Raw genomic sequence first — 19,938 nt, forward strand, 5'->3', positions numbered from 1 at the left:
TGGTATAAAGCATAACTGCATCGATAACAAAAAAAAAAAAGATGGAAAAGAAAAACAAGGGCAATGTTGTCAGTATGTGAACTTTCATGCTTGTGTGTGTATGTAGGCAGCCGCTTTTGTCTGCAGCTAAGTTGTCAATCCCACGCTTAGTGTACCTCCTCCAGCGTGGTGTCAGAGATGCCGTAGCTGGTCAGGCCAAGGTTAGCCATGGCCAGGTCAAGCCCTTGGAACAATAGAGCAAAGGTCCCATCTCTAGCTCCACCATAAGGCAGTATGTAGGTGATCTCCTGACCGATGCTCTCCAAAAAGACTGCCTCGGGGACGTGGCGCCGCACAATTTGATCCACAGCTGTCAAATCTGCTGGACAAAGAGCTGTAAAATGACACACTAAGCAAAACACCAAAGGATGGTAAAAATCCTACGCACACAAACAACAGATATTTCTATCCCTCCTTTCATCTCTCCTTCATCCGTTTGTCAGATTCATATAATGGACAGAGGGTTCAAGAGCAACCAGTAACTGACAGCAACTTTGAAAGTTTCTAAACCCAATGTTGATGCAAAATTATATTTTCAAATAAAGAAATGTGAGTAATGTATGGAGATCATAGCATACCAAATGCTGTGACCTTTAAACATACTGAAACAGATTAGTGGACATAATGCTCCTGTCTCATCCATTCTGAAGCGGGGTCTCAGTGAGAATCAATCAGGACAGTGTTGCAGAACGCATCGCATCCATTATCGATCCAGAACCTCTCATACATAATTACTGCAGCTTAACAACCAACGGCCCGGTGTTTTATGAAGAAGTAAATGGATCTGCCTCACACATCACACTGAATTATTTGTGAAAATGAGTGCGTGTTTCTGTCTGTTTACCGGTGTGTGCTGTAATAAAGAGAAATGTGCTGTCACTTGTGGAAATATGATTATCATAATGGCATTTTCTATCTTATTTTCAACCATCGTGTGTATAATCATTTGGAAGGTATGAGCATTGATTTTCCATCCACAATAAACTGGAACCTGCCTACGATTTCTCTTCTGATCATGTTTTGCATTCGTACTTTTGTTTACTTGATCAAGGCTCGAAAAAATGATCAAAACAAATCAAATCACCAGCATCGCATGTTTTAAGCTGACCTATACCTGTTCTGCTTCCGCTGTGTATCTACATTTTATCATTCTTACACGAGTCAATTCAGAAGAAAATGAAGTGAGATTAGGGAAAGTCAGGCCTGATCATTTACCCAACACATTTATCTGTAGTCAATGAATAATTGGTAGATAACTTGTTATAATTTCATTTACCCTCCGACATTACTGTAGAGCACAGGGAAAAGTAAATGCGTTTTATTTAAAAATGTAAAGGCACCTAAAAGGAGAAATAAATCAAACTATATTTAGAAATCCTAGACTTTCAACCTGCAATAAGATTGTTTCCAGGCCACTTGGGGCAGTGTAAACAAGTTATAAACACGACTTTGACATATCATCTCTTTTTTGCTGAATTGGCTAACTTGTTAAAAAAGAAACAGTTGCTTATATATACATCCAGCAGAAACATTATCATTCATTTTGAGTTGTCTCCGGCCACCTGATGAATGGAAGTCCATTATTCACTCTCCTGTTAGCTCTGTCTTCGCTCTCCACCAACTACCTCGGTTAATATCTGGCTCTTTAGCTACAAAATGCTTTTTGATCAAGAGCATCACTCTATCGCAGGGCTTTTGTCATACTATCAGAATATTATGGTCAATGCCCATCATTTTCCATGTTGTCTCCTATTGTTTTTCTGCACTCACAAAGCTTTCCAAACTCCTTCTCCATCACTAAAGCTCTTACCTTGCTAATTTTGTACCTGCCATTTTACTGGCACATTAAAGTGCACTCTACCAGTAGTTAGAACAGTTCAGCAACATCTAAAGGCAGCAGCTACTTTACTGCTGCTGTTGGTTTGATATTGAAAAGCAAATGAATCTTCAGATCACACATGGACTAGAGGTTTTATGGTTATCGTTTACCTGTTTTGGAACTCTGCCCAGACTCCTGTCTTGTTGTTTTAAAGAAGGCTGCCATGTAGCTGAACTATAGTACCTTAATTGGTGTGTGTTATGGTAACTTACACATTTTACTGGAGGTTTGATATGGAGACCGAATAGATAATGACAGAATTTGTTTCAAATGATCGCACAAATTTGTTGTTCAAATATATGTTGTGCCAACTGTTCAACATTTTGATAAAGCACAGCATTACAGGTACGGTTAGGGGCTAATCCTACAATACGACTGACGGATAATAAAAGTTTCTACCTGAGGGATCAGATTTGTCCCAGCCCTGGCTGCCGAAGCCATCATCCAGGCTGCGCTTCCTCGAAGGACAGTCTTCCCCCTGTTAATCAAAATTGGATTAAAAGAGTCTTATATCAGCATCACCACTTAGAATGATGAACAGTGCCTCCCTGACAACTCCCTTCATACATTAATGTAATAATGGATGCCATTCACGAGTTTCTATTTAATTGCCCTAAAGAAAACTGTATGCATGAGACATTGTGGTCAAGCGGTAATGCAACAATCTCTTCAGTCTAAGACAATACACCCAAAGGAAAAGTACATTTTAATTCCAACAAAGGTTGAATAAACCTCACTGCGAGAACTTTATGACATTCATTAAATGGAGTTTAATCACACTAAATGAGGGCAGGACAATCAAACTTTGTCCAACTCTGTTTCAGAGTTATATTGGCTGTGTAATTGCAAAATCTTCCACTGAATTAAAAAGCCGTCACATAGAAAAAGGGGGGTTCTGTTCTACCTTGCCCACAAAAGGTGTTTGCATGTTTATTTATTTATTTCAAACAAATGACTCTGCTCACCTCAAAGAGACTGCAGACTAATGGTAATTGCTCTAGCCCTGCTGGCATCAGTGCATCTTGTTCATTTGCTCCTATTGATTAAAACTATGTGTGCGAGGCACCATTGGCGAGAAAAAGCGAGAATCACCCCTCTCCCCGGTGACAATTAGTATCATCCAGCACGTAGGCGTTTGCCAATTCTCATGCTGGGAGAGACTAAACACAGATCATTATAGGGGGAGGGCAGCAAGGGAGAGGGAGAGCACTCAGGGAAGTTGTGAGAGGGAGCCATGTTCAATAGCAGGCGAGAGATGTGTCAATGGGGCTTGCAGCTGAAGTTATTTTCTTGATACGTGAAGCCAAAAAGAATGATCCACTTCCAATTACAGCAGTTTTATGTAAAATTATTTCAGTGGGGATAAAACAGAATGGCTCTAATCTCCAAATATGTTGTTATCTGGAAATAACGAGATCACATACAGCCATGTGCACTGGGGAAATATCCTTGACAAAAATAATGTTTTTGTTTTTTTTACTTTGAAGAAGATTGTGTGTGTTTTTTTGTAATTTCAGCTCATTAGTAACCAGTACCTACATATGCTTTCTGTTCGTACCTCTTTGTCTTGCTGGCGTATGATACCATCACGCTGAGCTGTCATCTTCTCAGTCCCATCTCGGACCAGAGTGAGGTAGTAGCCGCTGCCAAAACGTTTCTTTAGGAAGAGTGAGGAGCCACAGCAGCGCATCTTGCCGTTGGAGATGATGGCAATGCGATCCCCTAAGATGTCTGCCTCGTCCATGTGGTGTGTAGACAAAATGATGGTGCGACCTGAGGAGAGACTCTCATTAGAGTGCTTGGTGTCTGGAGTAGTGTCTACGTTTGTGTTGTGAGTCATAGTCATGAAGTAAAGTATAAAAACACTGGATTGCAAATATAAAAAAAGTTGAGGCACAAACTGGAAATTAAAAAAAATAAATAGCACTTCTGAAGCATTTTCCCCATTAGAAAAGTGTTTGTTTTGACAACTGTCGTCATGAAAAGGACGCCTGACGTGAAAAGTTGCTAGAGATCGAAAGTGTTCAAAATCAAGCCAATATCACAATCTGTCTCTGCATGGTAGTCACTTATCTCCTTATTGCCAATTTTTTTACCCAACAAAGGAAACTCCAGAGGAGCGTGTGAGCAACAATCTGGGACTAAATTAGAATGATGATAAAGGCCTCCCTAAAACTACTTTCCAGGCCACATTTCATTTCAGCGCTCTCTTTTGCGCTGCAAGTCCTTTGATTCGAGAGGCATCAAACTGAGCACAATTGCAACGACAACTACGGCATTCATTGCAAGGTTATTCACAGGTGTTCTAATCCGTTAACATAACGCTGTACCGCATACCACATATTAATTATCACATACCCCAGAAATCAGAAAAACAGTACCAGATCTGTAATGAAGTCACAGCATGGTCATGTATCTGCAGTCGGCATGAAAGCAGTATCACAGAGTCCCGGGTAACTTTTGATCCAGTCAATGTTAAAGCGGAAAACATTTAACCCGCTGCCTTTATCACTCAGTGACAAAGACAGGGACGTGCTTAGAAGTCAGTAACTGTGAAAAGAATGTTAAATCAAGACAATCACATTTTTTTTTACAGATAACAAGGCCAAAAGAGTCAACAAATGCTAATTACAGATGATTTTGTTTCAGCCACGCTGGTGGCAGGGCTCTGTAGATGGCAATGCCGGCCTGTTGGACGGCTGATTAGGTTAAAGTATCCCAACTATTGAATGGATTGCTATGAACTTTGGGACAGATAACCAGGGTGCCCAGAGGATGACTTTACTGATCTCCTGACTTTTCCTGTAACAAGACCATGTATGTAATAAGTGTAATGAGTATTGTACCAATTAAGTAATACTTAGCATTCAATATGTCAACGTTCATACTAGTTTGCTACTTAATGTGCTCAGCGTAAGTGAAGGGGCGAATCTACAGCACTCGTTTTGTAAAAAAGATGTTTTCCAAAGATTATTAAAAGCCAATATGAGGCTTTAACGACAGCATGTTAGCATTTCCATTGCGAGCATGTTAGCATGCTTGCGTTAGCATTTAGCTCAAAGCACTGCTGTGCCCAAATATAGCCTCACAGTGTCCTTAGCAAGGCTGCAGACTCTTTTTAAGATTTTAAAAAGCAAGTTTCAGATCACATCAACTCCCTTCAGAGATTACAGGTGTGTCATATCAAGCGTATCGACTTCAAAAGATGGAAATGAGATGTATTCTCAGTAAGTAGCTGATTGGATGGAGTTTTCACTTTGTATTCATTGAATTTGGTGTTTTTTTGCAAAAGGTCAGGTGCTCTGCTGAGCTTGGCGGCTATTTTTTTGCACTAGTTAAATCACAGCTAGTTAAATCTGTATCCTCGCAGTTCACATTATCCCAGTGACAAGGACACACTCAGAGGTCATTAACTGCAGTCCAAGACAGACATTTTTCTTGGCTAACTATTTCCACTCTGTCTCCCCTCTTCCCATCTCCCACCTCCCACACTTGTGCACCAGCTGAGCTGCTAAATCCATCCCTTCTCAGTTAAGTATTACTGCCTTATGCTATGCCAAGCAAGTCTGAATCCCTCTAAATACAAACTCCAACAAAAGTTGAATGAATGCCCACAACCCAGTCAATTTAACATATGTGCGGGGAAAGCTATGCTTATGAAGGGGGTGGGCTGAGGATATTGCTTGATGTTTAGTTTGACTGCGCCAGCTCATTTTGTATAGGATGTGCAAACCCACAGATGATTTTTCCTGGGGATTTGTTGTGCTTTACAAAGGGGGGAAAAAAAACTAATTGCACTGCATCATCCGTGAGTTGAGAGTAAAATAAATGTGTTTGGACTGCAGATGGCCCACAAAGGTATGCTGATTTATAGTGTGTTGTGGTGCATTACAGCACAAAGTGATATATCAAATAGAGTTCCTTGTTCAGGTAAATTGGTGGTACTCGCACTACGTACAGCAAAGTGAGGCTGGTAATCTTGTTTCTGTTATTTAGCTTCCTTACCTCTAAATCAAGTTGATAGAAATGGATTTCACAGTGGGTGAGTATGCCTGGCCAGATATTATGTACATTGGCAGTAAGATTAATTACTGGACAGAACGGTATTAACTGCTGTTTGTGGCAATCATCCATCTATTCATCCATCCATTAGCTATACATGCTTTAGCTTTGAAGGGAAGCAGGGGCTGGAGCCGATCCCAGCTGACATTGGGTGAGAGGTTGTGTACATCCTGTCCCGGGTGCCGACAGACAAGCACTCAGGCTCACATTTGCACCCACGGGCAATTTAAAGTTGTCTATTAATTTAACCTTCTTGAAACCTAGACTGTGGGAGGAAGCCGGAGCAAAACCCACGCAGGTGTGGAGAAGGCAATAGCCAGCAGGTTTGAATCCTGTAATCAATTTAGGTCAATACATTTCAAAACGATCTCGACGCCACATACAGCCTGCCCGCAGAATTAATAGATACAGTGAGCCTGTTGTTTTGATTAAATATGACCAAATATAAGACAGAAAACGGACTCCTAGAAATGCAGCTGCATAGTAAATATGTTTTGTTCACGGTTAGAATTTAACATTGTGGTTATTGCAAGGAATCTGTAACCATTGGCTGAATGTTACACAGGTTTTCTGTGTTGTGTTAAATGTTATATGAAGTTTATCGCCCGCTCCAGTCTTCCCCTCCACCCTCTACAACCTATTTTATTGAAAATGTATGACATGAAGACATTAGCATACCAAAAAATGTTCAGAAATGGGGTTTTTTCTGTCATGAAAATGACTTGAGTAAGATCTCATAGAAGACAAAATAGCATGGATGCATATTTATGCCATTTGTACTGGAACATTGGCTTCAACCCTACATTAATGTGTATTCCTGGTAAAAATGCATTATGTATGGTATTTACACTTTTCACAAATCCCAGGGAAACTCTAAAAGTGCATGCGATTGCAATCGGAGTCTACAATGAATAGAATTGCTACAAACTATATGAAGTTTAAGTGCTCTAAAAATATAAACTGTTTGACACATTTTCTTCGCACCCCTTGTTTCTCACAAGCTGAATCACCTTCCTACATGTGTCAGGTCTAATCTCAGCCTAAACGCAGCATTCATGCTGTCAGCATTCACCGTGGGATTTAATATGCTCAATGCTGTAATATACTATGGCATTTTGGAGGAGCTGTTTTGTTATTCAACTGCATAAGCGCTCTTTAAATCCCAATAATTTAACTTCAGGGACGCTAATGTTTTTACTTCCAGTGATTACATGGCTGCCGATACAAGCTGTTAAAATGAGAAATCCAGTCTGTAAGTGGGAGACATCCTTGGATAACAAGTTTCATTAGCTACGTAATCTCAAATAGTTTATATTGTGTATAATGTGCATCACTGTAAAATAAAATGTCATATTTATGACGAAGTAAAGAGCTATGTAAGCTAAAAAATAAAAGGAAGCACCAGAACAGGCTTGTAAATTGGTAAAGTTATCAATTACAATCGTAACAGGTGATATAAAATGATGCTGTCAGAGCTAAAACACACAAGGCTGAATGTATAAAATCCATCATATGAATAGCATCCTCAAGGCCCATTCTATAACATAATGAATGGGGTAATTTAAAAATAATCGACTTTCAGCAGTGGATAATAATTAATTACTTTAAATCTCCACTTTCTACGGAAATGTTCTAATGGCACATGACAACAGAAATTAAAGCCAACTTAAATGCACAGATCTAAGGAATAATTAAATACCAACATGCGACCATATTATGCATAATAAACATTCCCTATTTACAAGTTCTCTAATCTTAAACATGTTAAATGTACATTGACGATCAAATTCAACCCATTAGCGCATGTTCCTTATGTCCATGTTCCTTTGTACTTTGAGCAATTTTAAGACCAAATAAGCCCCAACTGAATTCAATCAAAACAATACCCACTTAGGGCAATGCAGTCAACCGTTCTGTGTGAAAAAACGGCACGCTTAATTAGCTATGAAGAACCGCAATATTAAGTCCAATTTCAGCCTTTTCATACAAATAGACCGCCTGCAGCCTTTTTCCCTTAATGACAAACCTTAGTAACACTGTCGTGCAAATAAGACTGGAGAGGCACAAAACATGAGTCATTCAACCAGCCAGGATGTGGGTGTTCTCATTATAACGGAGTTATCTTCGCCTCCCAATTGGAGTAAAAGGACTTGATAAGAGAGAGAGAGAGAGAGAGAGAGAGAGAGAAGCTAATGACACAGTGAGGGCGGAGTGTCACTCAATGCACATTAAACATTTAGACATCTGTTGAGAGTTATGTCTTACTATAATGTCCATGTCCCGCTTAAAGCCACGAGCAACCACAAAGTATATAAGGCCAGAGAGTGACAAGCAGACTGATAGAGCAGACAATTAGAGACTCTGTTAAATTGCAATGTCAATTAAAGCTTCTTGGATTCACTTGTCTTTACTTCCATTTCAATCTGTTCCAGTACAAATTATAATTTCTCTCCACCCACTGAGTGTCAAAGAGGGCAAGGCAAGGCACAAAAAAAAAGGACAAAAAATAATTGTGCTGGCAACTCTAGATGGTTCATTACCTTAACAGCTTTCATATTGGATATATTTGAGCCGTTACAGTTGAAAGTCTACCTTGAACTCAGCTCAGTTTTGAAAAGTTTTCTCAGCTTGAAAACAGACCAAACATGCACTCTGTGAATTCAAGCCAATTCTACAAACATGGAGGTTTTTAAAGCCCTCAGTGGAGCCTTGGTTCTTACCACCGGTTTCATACCTTGTTTGTATTTTAACAGCAGTTCCCAGATACCCCTGCGGGCATAGGGGTCCACTCCTGCTGTGGGTTCATCTAAGATGACGACTTTAGAGCCGCCGACAAACGCTATAGCCACAGACAGCTTCCTCTGCATCCCACCTAGAACACAGAACAATCTCCATCAGAAACGGTATCCTAGTAATATATTTTGTCTCGGTTAGGAGCTTTTATGACAAAAAGGAAAGCTAAAAACTGCAACTGACATGAAATGGATACTCATCTTTGTCCTGGGTATTCTGCCTGTTATCAGTGAAGAATCCTACACAACCATCCATCAACATTAGGTTTTAGATGTAGAATGGACTCAATATTGAGAACTGTTTATTGAATAAATGTGTCGAGATGTACCTCTCCAGGTTTTCATTGTCTTTTGCATGATGGAGCAAAATGATTGATAGCACAGAGGCAGATACACCTTCCTTGGGTTATTCCAGTCTCCACTCTCATAGTGAGCTCTTCAAAATGCATCCACTGTAGTGCTAATGTAGTGGAAATGTCAGCATAGATCAACCTTGAAAGTCATATTTCAGTGATTTTGCACACAAGCAATCCGTGACTGGGGACAATTTATCAAGCAGGACTTGCTCTTGCCCCCGAGACAATGAATTACAACCTGTGACACACAGGTGCAGTGCATGTGTACGTTGAGACAGCTGCATGCACATGCACATTTAACTGGGCAGCTTCACCCTGAATAGAAAGGATAATCTACCGACGATATTCCTTCCCTGGGGAAATGAATGCACCGAGCACAGAAACCGATGAACACCTTAACAAACTAAATTTACATCTCTGCATAATTTGAATCAAATATCAACTCAAATACACACATCCAAAACATGACATACATACACGCATTCAGACACACCTGACAGGTTCTTAGCAAGACACTTCCGCTTATGTGGTAAACCGACATCCTTAATCATCTGGTCCATCTCAATTTTCACCTCGTCGCGGCTGAGTCCTTTCAACCTGGCGTAGAAGTAGATATGCTCCTCCACTGTCAGTCTATAAAAGGTGAAAATAACATCTCAACAGCTATTTGATTGACATGTGAAGCGGCATGAGTGACAAAAGAGGCCGTCACCTGCCACTACTTCATATGCAAGTATTTGAAATATCTAAGATGTCACATTTATGCATTTTGCGAGACGATCTGGCTCCATTCTAAATGCACTTTTGTGATGCGACGTCAAGAAAAGTCGTGAGTTTCATCATAACTGCCTCAAAAAGGTGGGATCATAATATGTCTCTCTCTGTGTTTTCATGAATATTTTAACCCGTACTTAGTGTAGATGCTTTGACTGTCTGGCATTAATATTAATGAAAGTAATTTGCAGGTGCTCAGCCATAATTATGATGTAAGACTTGTGTCGAGATGCAGGCAACCAGTTTGTGGGAGAGAGAAATAGAGGGGACTCTAAAGGTGAAATTAAAAAAAACTGAATAATGGTTGGGAATAATACCATTAAGAGAAATTTGGGGAGAAAAAGGGAAAGAGATAATGATGTGTTGATGTGAAACATAAGCCGAGACTGAGTCCTCATTATGCGTATTATCAAATTGCACTATAATGATCTTTTTTTTCCCCATGTCCTCCTTTTTTTTAAAAATACGCCAGAAGCAAAACATAATTATACTAATAATCAGTGGAGAACAGGGATGGTTTGAAATTGACTCACTCATCGAATAAGACATTGTGCTGCGGGCACATTCCCAAGTACTTTCGGATGCTGTCCATGTCAGTAAGGATGTCATATCCGTTGATGAGCGCTGTTCCTGATGTAGGTGGGAACAGTCCTGTCAGAATTGACCTACAGAGAGGAAAAAAAAAAGACATAAACAAGACACAAAAATCCTGAGTATAAAGCAAGATGTAATGCTCATAAAACAGGAAAAAATGATTTTCACTGAAAAAGAAACGGAACCAGTGCTGCGCTGCTGCGACAGAAGATTTGTAGCAATGATTATTCATATCATCTCCATCAACTTGTCATCTCAATAATGATGTATTAATTAGTTACTAACCTGGGCAGAACATTTCCGAACAACACTTCAAAAACATTTAATATTGAGTGTTTTGGTGAAAGATAGTGGGACGCTATGTGGGATGTGACAAGATTTCTGCATATTTAAAAAAATAAAAAAAAGCTACAAGATGTTTGCTTGTTTTTCGCGCCTGAACTCAATTGTAACACTGCATCTCACAGATACTGTGCTGTGTGGAAATGCATCCACATAGCACGCCGGTGTGTGACAGAGTCCTTCCTCCGTCCTCTCGGTTATTGTGCTCTGTTATGTTTCGTTACAGTAGCTCAGAGCGGATGTCTTCCCTTCGGCCCTTAGTCTTGCATCACTTGCTCACTCTCTCTCTCTCACTCATTCTTTCCGGGCCACTGGGTTTCAGTTATTTGCTGTCACTCTAAAGGTCTTCCAACCCCCCCCCCCAAAAAATGCAAACAGTTCCAGTACAGTCGGCATTGTTGGATTAGTTGCACCCTGTGAAAATACATGATCACTGAGCCAAGCGGCGAAGCATGGGAGGAAAAGATAATGAAACTCACATTGTGGTCGTTTTTCCGGCTCCATTGTGGCCGAGAAAAGATGTGATCTGATTCTCGTAAAAGTCCATACTCAGTCCGTCCACGGCGAGCTTCTTTCCTGTCTTGTAGATTTTAACGAGATTGCGGACCGAGACCCCTGCTGTCATATCGGATGATGCTTTCTCCAGATAATCTTAAGAAACACAATGCATATATTCATAAACACACATTTCTTTTTTTCCTCACATGATTTGTTGTGTATTAGTTTCTTCATCTTCTCTCCGTTGTCTTCTTGTTTTCAAATTGTCAATCATTTGTAAATCACTTTGAATTGCATTTGATTGTCTGAAAGGTGCTTTATAAATAAAACATGATTGTATGATTGACATATAAAAAGAGAAACAAGCTTAACAACAGGTAAAAATGAAATCTATTAAAGGTATAAATGATCCAAATGTAAAAAAAAAAAAAGAAAAAGTAGCTCTTCTACCAGAAATTCAAGGACTAACTTAATTAATCATTTTTATTGATGCTGCAAAAGGTTTTTTTCACATCAGTAACATTTGTACCCACTGGAATAAAAAACGTTATTATTATTTCAATTTGTCTCTTCAAAAATACTGATTGGGCTTTTAAAAATGTAGAAAGAAACGCTGCGGAGGACTGAAAGACACAAATAGCTCACTCCCCTGAATGTTAATTGGAAAGTTTTTTTTTTTTTAACAAGTTCCAGATTTGAAACTCATCTACGTTCTTCACCTTCACAAAGCGCCAAACTCCATTAGCACCCACAGTGAAAAATAAGGTGTTAATGTTTGTTTGCGGCCCATCCCGAATAACTTCCACTTCTTATCAGGACTATGTTCCCTCTAATAACTCCGTAGGTTACACTGCACTTACTCCATAGGAGAAAATTAAAAAATGATATGGCAATTTACCGTTATGTTCAGTGGAGTTTGTCAGCACGCCGGGGTCAATGTCAATCGCTGAGGCTGTCCCACACCAGTAGGATTTAGTGAATGGGAAGTACCACGGCTTCGGGATTCCATATTGGCCTGGCATCAAGTGGAGAGAACATTACAACACCTTGGCTTGAGGGAACGTGGTACTTCACAGTGTATGTTTCCTCTTGAGAGCCTAGCACAAATCCTATCTTCTTTTAATTAGAGTTGATGAGACAAGCAGTAAACCTAGCCTGTTAAGAGGGCTGCATTAGCTCTCGAGTTAAGTTGGGCTAGGGGAGAGGATCTCATGCAAGAAGAGTAAAGTAGATAGTGTACAAATAGCACAATGCTAATGAATCTGCTTCAAAATAAAATACCTGGAAAGACATTCTCAATGTACCAGGTGAGCACCCAGTAAAAAGCAGCATCAACGAGCATCATGATGATGGACAGGATGAAGGTGTAGTGATCTCCCTCTTCTGGACTCTTGTTGATGTTGTACCACTGAATACCGATGCCTTGCTCCTCGTACTTGGCAAAGTTCTCACAGCCATAGCCGAAGGCCACACATGACAACAAACTCTGGGAAGGAAAGGTGTTCAAGGTTAAAACATACACAGTTAAAGGAAGAGTTTGCTTTCCCGCTTCAAGTTTGATGACAAGATTCACACCACTTTCTTGTCTGTACGACAAATATGAAAGTTGGAGCCAGAGGCTAGTTAGCCACAGCTAGCCTAACTCAAACTTCCTGGAGTCTCTGCTTTCCTGGTAACTGGTCGTGGCCAATAAATGGTTGATCACAAAACCCCCTATGCAACAGTGAAATGCCATTTTTACACTTCAGTTTTTGTACGGTTTAAACTAAAAAAAGTATAAAGAGTGCTAACGGTTGCCTGCTGTTTCCAGTCTTTATGCAAAGCAAAGCTTTGTAGCTGCTGGCTAGCTACATATTTAATTGACATGAGAATGGTTACCATCTGCTCATCAAATTCTCGGTAGGAAGGAAGATCCGTGTACACCCAAAGTGTCTTTTAAAATCTATGAAATATGGTCTCAGAATATTTCATGAAATAATTCAGGTGATGACTTTGTATTAGCACCCAAGGTCACACTCAACTGATCAATAAGCTACTGCTGTAGACGGAGGAAGAATATCCACACAGGCGTCAGCTGCTTTAATTGCCACGTTGCCTTTGTGAAAACCTCTCAAGACTTAATTTCAGACGTGAACAAAGATGGAGACTAAAATGTGTGTGCTGGAAACTAAGATTTGTTGGAGGGAAATTGCAAATGATGCTTTGCCCGTGAGACATCATCTACCATGGCCTATCACTCTGCATTGCCATGTCGCCTGCCAGCTGTTTTCTCACGCCTCATTTGCTCACCGCATTTTCACTCCGGTAGAAGTAGCATTTGCTGAAGCTATAGAGACGAACAATCAGGGATGCTGTCTACTCGTCGTTACATTACCAGGCAGAGAATCCGGAAAGCCCTGCAGTGACACCAAACCTCTGGCCTGGTTTCTAACATTGCTTGCAACTTCCTGTCTTGTCCTCCACTGCCCATCTGCTGACAAGCAATCAACAGTGAGTCAGTAGATGAGGGGTGACAGCAGGGCTAGTGGGCACCCATCCTTGACCTTAGTATGAACGGCTGACAAAACCACAGGAGCCACTTATTTGGCATTTGAGAAAAGGGCTTGAGTTGGGAGGCAGACAAATAAGGCCCCTCTATTGAACACATGTCAACACTGCAAATTCAACCACCATTCAGCTGGCTGCAGACAAAGAGCATTGTTAAGAGGAAGTGTGATCAGCATTCTAGCTCCCTTTAGGAAGTCATTTTCAGGGACATTTTTTCTTTAAACTGGAGCTCGAATGACGAATAGGATTATAACAAATCAGTATGAAGAAGTTTCCTTTAAAAACTGCATTAGTCAGCGGAAATAGTCTGTCTGTTTGAAAAGTGCTTGAATTAGATATGTAGAAAAACAAAGAGGAGGCAAGAGCTGCAATAATCATGCCATTAATCAATTAGTATACAGACGGAAAATTGGCTTTCGTTTTTGATAAGCATGTAATTGTTTGGAGAAATATCCAACATTCCCTTGTTTTAGCAGCCTGAATATTTCTGGTGTTGGTCAGACAAATCAAGCTATTTCAAGACATGTTCTTGAGCTGTACAGAATTGTACATACATATTTCACAATTTGATGACATTGTATCGACCAAACAATGCATCAATTAATGAAGAGAATAATCAGCAGGGCATTGTAATAGATGGTAGGTCAAGGCTGATACCACATAACTACAAAGTGCCCGGTTCGATTGCAGCTGGGGCCCCTTGTTGCATGTCATGCCCCTTCTCTCCCCCCTTGTTTCCTGTCTGCCTCCATACTGTCTACTGTTGAATGAATGTACTATACATTTACAGTATATCAAAATGTCAGCAGAGTCTTATTACTGCAAAAACAGGTTTGAACAAAAAAAGCATATGCTAAGTGAGCCTCCAGATGTTGCAAAAGCATAGATCAATTAATTGATTTCAGCACAGGAAAACCTGAGAAGTTCTAAATGATGTTTGCATAAAATTACCATTTTTCCCAGGAGTTTGCCAGGACTGAAAGATGAATTGAAAATATTTCGGGATTTTCAAAAACATGAAAAGAACTCTGGGCTCTCTCTTGTTCCTACCTCGTTAAAAACTGGAGTTAAAAGAGGGAGAAAATAGTCAAAGTACAGCCGATAGGTTGTTGGATTGTGACTAAGCCCTGTGTTATTGTGGCCCCCCTAATAAACTGTGATACTCGCACAGCTGCAATCAAACCCAGTTCAAATTAATTCAGGTGATCGTTTGAAATTCTGTTCCGATTAAAGACTTCATTATCAAGGACAATGTGGGAGAGAATTTGTATGCCTTGGTACGATGTAGCTTCAGCCGAGTTAGTAGAGAGATAACCTCTGTGCACACGCACACATCTCACACAGTGTAAGGAAGGACTGGATAGTGGTTTGGTCAGAGGAACATTGCTCATGCTAATTAGAGGGCTAGAGGGCTATCCTTCTAGTTGGAGCAGGGGAGGAAAATCTGAGTGCAGGGGGAGGACCTAGCAATATCACTTTGTGTAGAGATTAAATAAGGTTTGCAGTGCTTTATATGCAAAATGCCTACCTAACCTGCATGCAGTCAGTTACAGAAAATGGACTGAAACGATTTTTTAAAGGAAAAGAATGACAAAATTTTAAAAAGGACTTATTCAAAGCATGCTATGTTGCCACTGCTGACTGTAAAAAGCGAGGTCTACAAAGGGTGAGAAAATGAAAGGTGAAAGCAGAAGCGACTGCTGTCAGGCGCCAATGTAAGATATTATTGGCTGCCACAACTTCAAGTCAATAAATAAGAAACACAAGACTGTTTGCCTTGGCCACCTGCACCTGGTACCGCATTGCTGAAATTGACAAATAAGAAAACATGAGCTGATTGAAATTCTGGGGAGATCCACTCGCACGGCAATGAAGATTCAAGATTTTGTGTGTCTTTGTCTGCAGAAAGGACAGCTGGAGGACAAATGATACGGGCAGCGCCATAAAAGGTCAGGCAGAAAGGCTACACTGAAAGTTGAGCAATGGTGTACTATTTATCTTTATCTCATAGGATAGGAGAAAATCACCAACTTTCTCACTGTGTCCTTCTAGTCTCTTCTTTTATGGAAATGTTTCCGTCTAGTTTTTGAAATAGTTCTTCTGTTTGAGAACCAAATGCATAATAACAGTATGGATATCTCAAACAATTTCTAAATGCTTCTGTGTTTTAAACTTAAAGACAAATCTCTCACAGATATTATCGACAGTGGGAGTGAATTCACTTCCTTTTATAACAACCAGCACCAATCAAATCAGTCTTGTGCCTGTTTAGATTTAAAGGTAAACGATAAGAGATTTATGACTGGGATTGCAAAAGGATGATTAAGGTGGTAAAAACTCAACCTAAGAATATAACTCAAAAGTACGATGACAGCTGGGGAAGATATTAAAAACTATGTCAGAGCTAAAGGCGGACTTACCACTGCAACCTTGGCCTGCAAACTCATGACGTCCCTCCAGGCGTAGCAGAGGACGTGCGGCAGGTAGAGGACAAAGTAGATGAGGCCACCGCACGCCGCTGCTAAATTGGCCTTAGAGAAGAAGACGCTAATGAAGAAGCACTGAGTGATGGTGGCCAGGCAGAACACCAGCAGGAAGACAAAGATCACCGAGGGGTCACTGTATTGCAGCACTTTGCCATACTGCGTGAGAAGACAAGAGAAAATTGTGAATCCGACGTCAAAAGAACCCTTAAAAGTTGAAGTTGTGGTAGAGGAGGTTGTCTTGCAGATTATTTATCAAGGAAACAAAGAGATTCAGTAAATGTGATTATTTGAATTAATTTTTACAACACAGTGGGCAGAGTAAAAGAGGGTTTAAATGTGCTCAGTATGGAAATCAGACTGCAGCATATGTACTCTCAAAATGGAGAAAGCTGAGCCGGCGGGTAGCAGCGTATGTTCATTCTCTGTTCAGGTAGTCATTAATCAACGACATCTTTACATTGCAAATCGTTGTTTGCGGCTGTATTATTGCTCTGAATCCAGTATATACAACGTATAACATATCTGGTGTATGAATATTTCTGATTCACCCGAACATCGTTACAGCTGATTTTTTGACATTATCTAATAAACCTGTCACTCTTTTACTCTGCCAGTTTTGAAGGAGGACCCTTCTCTGGTTTTAGTGAGCTACTCGTGCATCCATCCATTCTCCCACATTACACCATAATTCTGATGTCTTCTCCGAGCCCAATTCAAAAAGCCACTTGAACCGTTGGGATAATGGTGCTATTGTAACGGATGCAATTATAATCCTTACAGAGGACACTGTTACATGGAGCTGTATGAATGTTCATTATAAAAACTACATTTGCACATACTAAGTGAACTTTCAAATACAACTGTGCTAGCTCCAAGTGCAATTATCTCATTTTAGTGTTTAGCTTTCTCCTCGGATGAACATCTTCTGTATGTGAAACAAAAGTGTCATAACTCTCCAAAAGAAGTGTTGGGTCCTCCTTGAATCATCGTTAAATCATTTTTGAAATCACCTTCAGTATAAGCGAAAGGAGGACAGCGCTGAAGGCCAGCGGCAGCGCACTGGACACCGCCCAGCTCAGCCAATAGATGGAACCTCTGAGGCCCATGATCCTCACGGTCTCCTTAAGCCTCGCCTCTTTCTCTGCCACGATGCCCTTAACGATCATGGCCACCGAGTATATCCAGGCTAAAGTCATGTATAAGGGGAGGGAGCTTGCCAGAAACCGTAGGAACCTGAAGGGTGGAGGAGCCCAGACCAGACAAGACAACGACCCCAATTACATCTGGTATTAACATGTCATCTGTATCTGGACACACTATCTGGATAATGACATCTAATCGCACAACTTAACATTTCTACCCTAAATTAATCAGAATTACCGTTATGTGATTCTGCCAATTATGAGTGGATCAAAATACAAAATGACAAAAAGCAATATCAGATCATAGAAAGCTACGTTGCTATACAGAGACCTCATTTTCCTCAGAAATAGATTTGGCCACTTTGTTCCCCAGTTAGTTGCAACTCTGTCTGTCTGCTGTTTGGTGCTCAGCCGGTAGCGTACAGTGTTTTTTTTTTCTTTAAAGCTTTCTGACAGATAACAGTTGCCTGCTGCTGGAGACAGCGCTGATGAAAACGCTGACACTGTACCTAAACAGTAACGTTGTGGGCCATAAACCCCAAAAGAGCTGAAAGACGCGTAAGGGCTTTGTAGAGCTGAGGGGAGGGTGACCACTCTTTGCCGGTTCATCACTATAAGCATCGCCTTTCACATGCACACAGCCATTTGATCCATTGCCGATATATATATATATAAAAATATTGATTATACCTGCTTTAGGAATGTGGCCAAACTGTGCAGGCCGCATTTGCACCTGGCTGAGATCTTATCACACTGCAATCCATAAGCATTCTGATTGCAATGTGCTTCGCATGCATGTACACCTTGATTATTGTGTTTTTTTTCCTTTCCAGAGGAGATACTTGGATATGGATTTGTTGTTAGTACCTGGCGTGTATACCCACAGACTTCTCATTACGGTGATGATAAAAAAAAAAAAGCACTTGCACGTGACGGTACTGTTGAACATTCTCACTGTGTAAGTTTGATACACGTGTGGAAGAAGCACTAAGAGAAAGACATAACACTTAAAGTCATTTCACAATGTAAATTCCCCCGAGTAAATGTCCAGCTTTACATTTGTTTCTGCAATGAAAGCATTATCAGCAACATGTTTCGGAGGTATCAAAAGTAAAAGTACTCATTATGCAGGCAAAGTGGCCCACTTAATATGCATCTGTAAGGAGCATTTTATTGTTGTGGTGGTTTTAATAACGATGTATCATATTTTAAACCGGTAACTAGTAACTACACCTGTCAAATAAATGTTGAACTCTCAAATGAGAGGTAATGTAAAGTAGCATAATACAGAGAACAGGTGCCTCAAACTCACTATTGTTCAGCTTCTATCCATTTCTGTATTAATATCAATGAATTTTAGTCCTGTGAGAAAAAGTGATTCCAACTGTGAAGGTGGTCTCTAACCCTGTCATTTGCATTCTTTTCTCACTGTCAGTGTTGTTGTGCACAACAAATTAATTGCATTTTAATGATGAGTGCAAACATGACCAAGCATTTAAAAGGTGGCCTCACATTGTCAACACGAGGACATGCTGTTTGGGTGAGGAAATGTGTATTGATCGTCACTGATCAGTGTTCGCTTTCATGAAAGCAACACCTTAATTCAGCTGGTTTGAGACTGGAGCCAGATGTGGAAACGCTGCCAGTGCATCAGTCTGCCTGCCAAATAATAAATGCATTACCTCCTCTGTAATGGAAGAGAAAACAAGTGCAAAATGACAGAGGACTCAGGTGCAGGTGACAAAACTGGTTGTTGTCAACCCGTATCCAGATACAGCCTTATGATAATTACCATTTGATTTGCTATTATTATTAATGTGCTGGAAATGGCTGTGAAATTATCATTTAGAATGGGCCTGTGATCTGAATACACATCATGTTTGCAGTTGCTCCTCCAAGGCACTCAACTAACTCAATTTATTGTTATTAATGTTTACAAATTGTTGATAGCTTGGAAACACATTAGGCTGATGGGAAATTACATTTCACCCAGCTGTTCAAATATCAGTTTTTATTTACCAGCCGCATTTCCCAATTAAACTGCAAAAATTGATTAGGTCGACCTAAAAGAACAATTATTTTTAATCTCACTAACGACGACTACAAAAGTCGTTGGAAGACGGGCTCTGTCTAAGGGAGAGCAATAAGAACGCTGCTACATCGTATGTCACACGAGGCCCAAAGGCTCTGCCTTTTGTGATGACTGTGCAGTGCGCCTCTTCACTCATCGATCCTTAAGCAGGATCATTCCAACAGATAAGCGAGTCCATTATATCCCACATAACCATTGATTCAACAGAGCGATCAGGAAGTAAACAACTAAAAACACTTCCAGTAGGTAGACATTTGCTGAATAGGAAAAAACATAATGCTCACAACTAATGTTGGTCACATTGTTTTTCTGGGAATAACATCAACTCCATTTTG

At 40.3% G+C, this 19,938-nt stretch overlaps 1 protein-coding gene across 1 annotated transcript in view; it reads right to left on the minus strand.

The window, feature by feature from the left end:
- LOC306714808 (phospholipid-transporting ATPase ABCA1) overlaps positions 1 to 19,938 on the minus strand; it is a gene marked incomplete at its 5' end in the record, with an annotated part of 123,059 nt that overhangs the window by 69,292 nt on the left and 33,829 nt on the right. The window contains 10 exons of the mRNA XM_079184946.1: positions 156 to 358; positions 2,318 to 2,396; positions 3,477 to 3,691; positions 8,715 to 8,852; positions 9,622 to 9,761; positions 10,436 to 10,567; positions 11,318 to 11,489; positions 12,235 to 12,351; positions 12,618 to 12,822; positions 16,304 to 16,525. Coding sequence (XP_079041072.1) covers positions 156 to 358; positions 2,318 to 2,396; positions 3,477 to 3,691; positions 8,715 to 8,852; positions 9,622 to 9,761; positions 10,436 to 10,567; positions 11,318 to 11,489; positions 12,235 to 12,351; positions 12,618 to 12,822; positions 16,304 to 16,525 — 1,623 coding nt within the window. The remainder of the gene's footprint in view (positions 1 to 155; positions 359 to 2,317; positions 2,397 to 3,476; positions 3,692 to 8,714; positions 8,853 to 9,621; positions 9,762 to 10,435; positions 10,568 to 11,317; positions 11,490 to 12,234; positions 12,352 to 12,617; positions 12,823 to 16,303; positions 16,526 to 19,938) is intronic.

Source organism: Pholis gunnellus, assembly GCF_910591455.1.
Source record: "Pholis gunnellus genome assembly, chromosome: 23".
NCBI lineage: Eukaryota > Metazoa > Chordata > Actinopteri > Perciformes > Pholidae > Pholis > Pholis gunnellus.